Source organism: Protopterus annectens, chromosome 10.part0, assembly GCF_019279795.1.
Source record: "Protopterus annectens isolate FY-2018-M chromosome 10.part0, PAN1.0, whole genome shotgun sequence".
In the NCBI taxonomy this organism is placed as follows: Eukaryota; Metazoa; Chordata; order Ceratodontiformes; family Protopteridae; genus Protopterus; species Protopterus annectens.
This window is the reverse complement of record NC_056744.1, coordinates 494,923,978-494,926,552: the sequence shown is the minus strand read 5'-3', so window position 1 is coordinate 494,926,552 and position 2,575 is coordinate 494,923,978. Positions and strand designations below refer to the sequence as shown.

The window sequence follows — 2,575 nt, the reverse complement described above, 5'->3', positions numbered from 1 at the left end:
TTCCATAAGAAAACATGACAATAAAACAAATACATATAATCTTGAAAATATTGTTTCTTAAAAGGGTTAGTATCAATAATATCAAAACATTTAAGTGATTTTACATTTTTGGTCTAGTTCTAACTCAATATTTTTTTTTATTTTTAACAAGCTAATTCAACATATGAGAGAGGATGAATGAGTTATCTGTTCACTAAGCACTAAGAAAAAAATATTTGTAGTTAATGGGGCAGTCTGTGAAACAAGTTATCTGAGTAAGAAAATAAGATGGTTTAACTACATATCTACTCAGATCAATGTTCAGACCTGAGTATAGAAACAATTTGCAAGTGAAATCACGCTCAATTTCCAGACCTATAAAATCCATAGAATAAGCAATTAAAAGTCAGGTGTTTAAATTTGTATGTACAACAAAGTGCATTTGATATAAATAAAAACATACAACATTCATTTAATAACTGCTTCTCTACAAAATTTTATTGGTATTCTTCTATGTTCCAGTCAGAGCAAATAATACAGATGTGCACTGCAATGGAACATATAAAATTACAAATCAAATTTATAATACAAAGTAGAATTAAATTTTTATTTTGTTGTTGTATGTTTAGTTAAATCGTACAGTTTCAGTTGTCAGGTATTACACAATTGCATTCAAGTAAGACCATAATATTTTATGGCCCAGTTGAATGGTGTTCTTCAGGATAAATGAAACACTCATAAGATAACATATGTGTACAGCTCCAAACAAGTATTTTTCCAACAAAAACTTTAGTCCACAATAATGACTGTAAAAAAACCCTTTTCTTACGGAGTTCTTTACTTGTGCTTAACTTGAAAGGTTAACTACACAATTTGGCAGTTTCATACTCCACAGAGTTTGGCAATTTGGCATTGAATGCCTGCAAAGAGGATTGGATTCTCACCACCTCACTTGTTGACAGTTTGAGTCTGTGACGAAGCAAACAAGAGAATAAATCTAGTCGACGTTGACCAGGCGGAGATAGTCTATTTACACGATCACGTATCTCTAACAATTGCAACAGTGCAGAGTCTTGTGAGCCCTGAGTGTAAGGGTAATCCAATTGCAAAATCAAATCTCTGATAGCTTCTGAATCAAAGTGCATGCTGTACCCAAACACCTGGATACTGTTGATTTTCATGTAGCCTAGATTTCTAGATGGATCCATGTACTCCAAAGGTTCGTAATAAATGACATCTGTTCCATTTATACCATTAACCTTTATGCGACTCCTAAGGTAGATATGCACTGTTTCAAAAAATGTTTTCCATTTGTTGCCCAACCTTATTGTCCAGTTGTAGCACTGAAGAGGTCCATCAAGTTTAGTCCGCTCCCAGTCAGGGAAACTGTTTTCATTAACAGGCATGAACCAACTTTCAGAGTGACTGCCACCAAATGGATTAACATACACTGCCAAAACTGGTTCCAAGGTACTATTTTTAGTCAAGCAAATCTGAAGTGAAAGGCCTAAGATCATGTGGACAAGGTTGGTTTTATACTTGTTGCTTTTCAGTGTCAGCAGCATCCGTTTTCTCCATGATGGGTCAAACCAGTTGTTTAACCGCATATCATTACTGATGAAGATAGCATGGACCTCAATTCTCCTATCAGCCTTCTGAAGCAAGTATTTCATTTCCAGATCTTGCAGATCTGTCTCAAACCCTATGTAATGCTCTGTTGAGTCAGCCACTTCTGGTTTGCATAAGCCCTGGCTTAAGATATATCCAAGATTGCAGCTTCCACACCTGGTGCGGTTTTCTGGTGCACAGGATGCACACGATGGACCATCTCCAATACTGCAAGGTAATGGCATTAGGCAAGACAGCTGGTCATTGGGACATGTACAGCTGTGTGTCTCTTCTGAAAAACTCCCAACAAGGCCGTTCTCACTGCAATACATTAAAGACTGAATGCGATTCAACCAAAAGGCAACTGACCTGCAAAATATTAAAAACAAGGTGTTTTAAGTTATTTTTAAATAAGCATTAGTTCCTCTGCATTATGTTTTCATTGATGACAAATATTTTACTAAGAGGTTGTTTATTTTAATTGAAAAAGAATTATTCACTGGTGTCAAAGAAAAAAAAATAGGTACTCTCTTAAGTGGTACAATAACTCAGTGCATAGCTGAGCTCTGAGTCTCTGTAATGACACAAAATGAGATTAATTATAAACAAACACTAATGTTAATAATGTAAAAATGCCAAGAGAGTAAATTGGTTGCATGGCAATTATATTCTGACATTAATTTCTCTAAGTTATCCGTCTTTTTACAATGCTTCTAATGGTACTGCAAATAAATGGTTCATTACTAGTATGAAAAAATAAATATAATGTCAGCTTTGTCACATTTTATGAATGTGTGATCATACTGTGAATCTTGAGGTACACAGCTAAGGCATGCTTTTCCAATCTTTTCAAAGATGAAACATAACTTTTATAGATCAGTTATATTCAGCAATTATTTCTATCTTGGATATTTTAGTGATTTATCCCATGTCAATAATGGCAAAATTATAAACATTGTGCTTTTCACATTTATTAAAATAATAACAA

General features: G+C 34.1%; 1 protein-coding gene across 1 annotated transcript in view; it reads right to left on the bottom strand.

Moving 5' to 3' along the window:
• Window positions 1–446: 446 nt before the first annotated feature.
• Window positions 447–2,575, bottom strand: part of LOC122813203 (BMP/retinoic acid-inducible neural-specific protein 3) — a 1,411,290-nt gene continuing 1,409,161 nt past the window's right edge. The window contains exon 8 of the mRNA XM_044085383.1: window positions 447–1,956. Coding sequence (XP_043941318.1) covers window positions 840–1,956 — 1,117 coding nt within the window. The 3' untranslated portion in view covers window positions 447–839. The remainder of the gene's footprint in view (window positions 1,957–2,575) is intronic.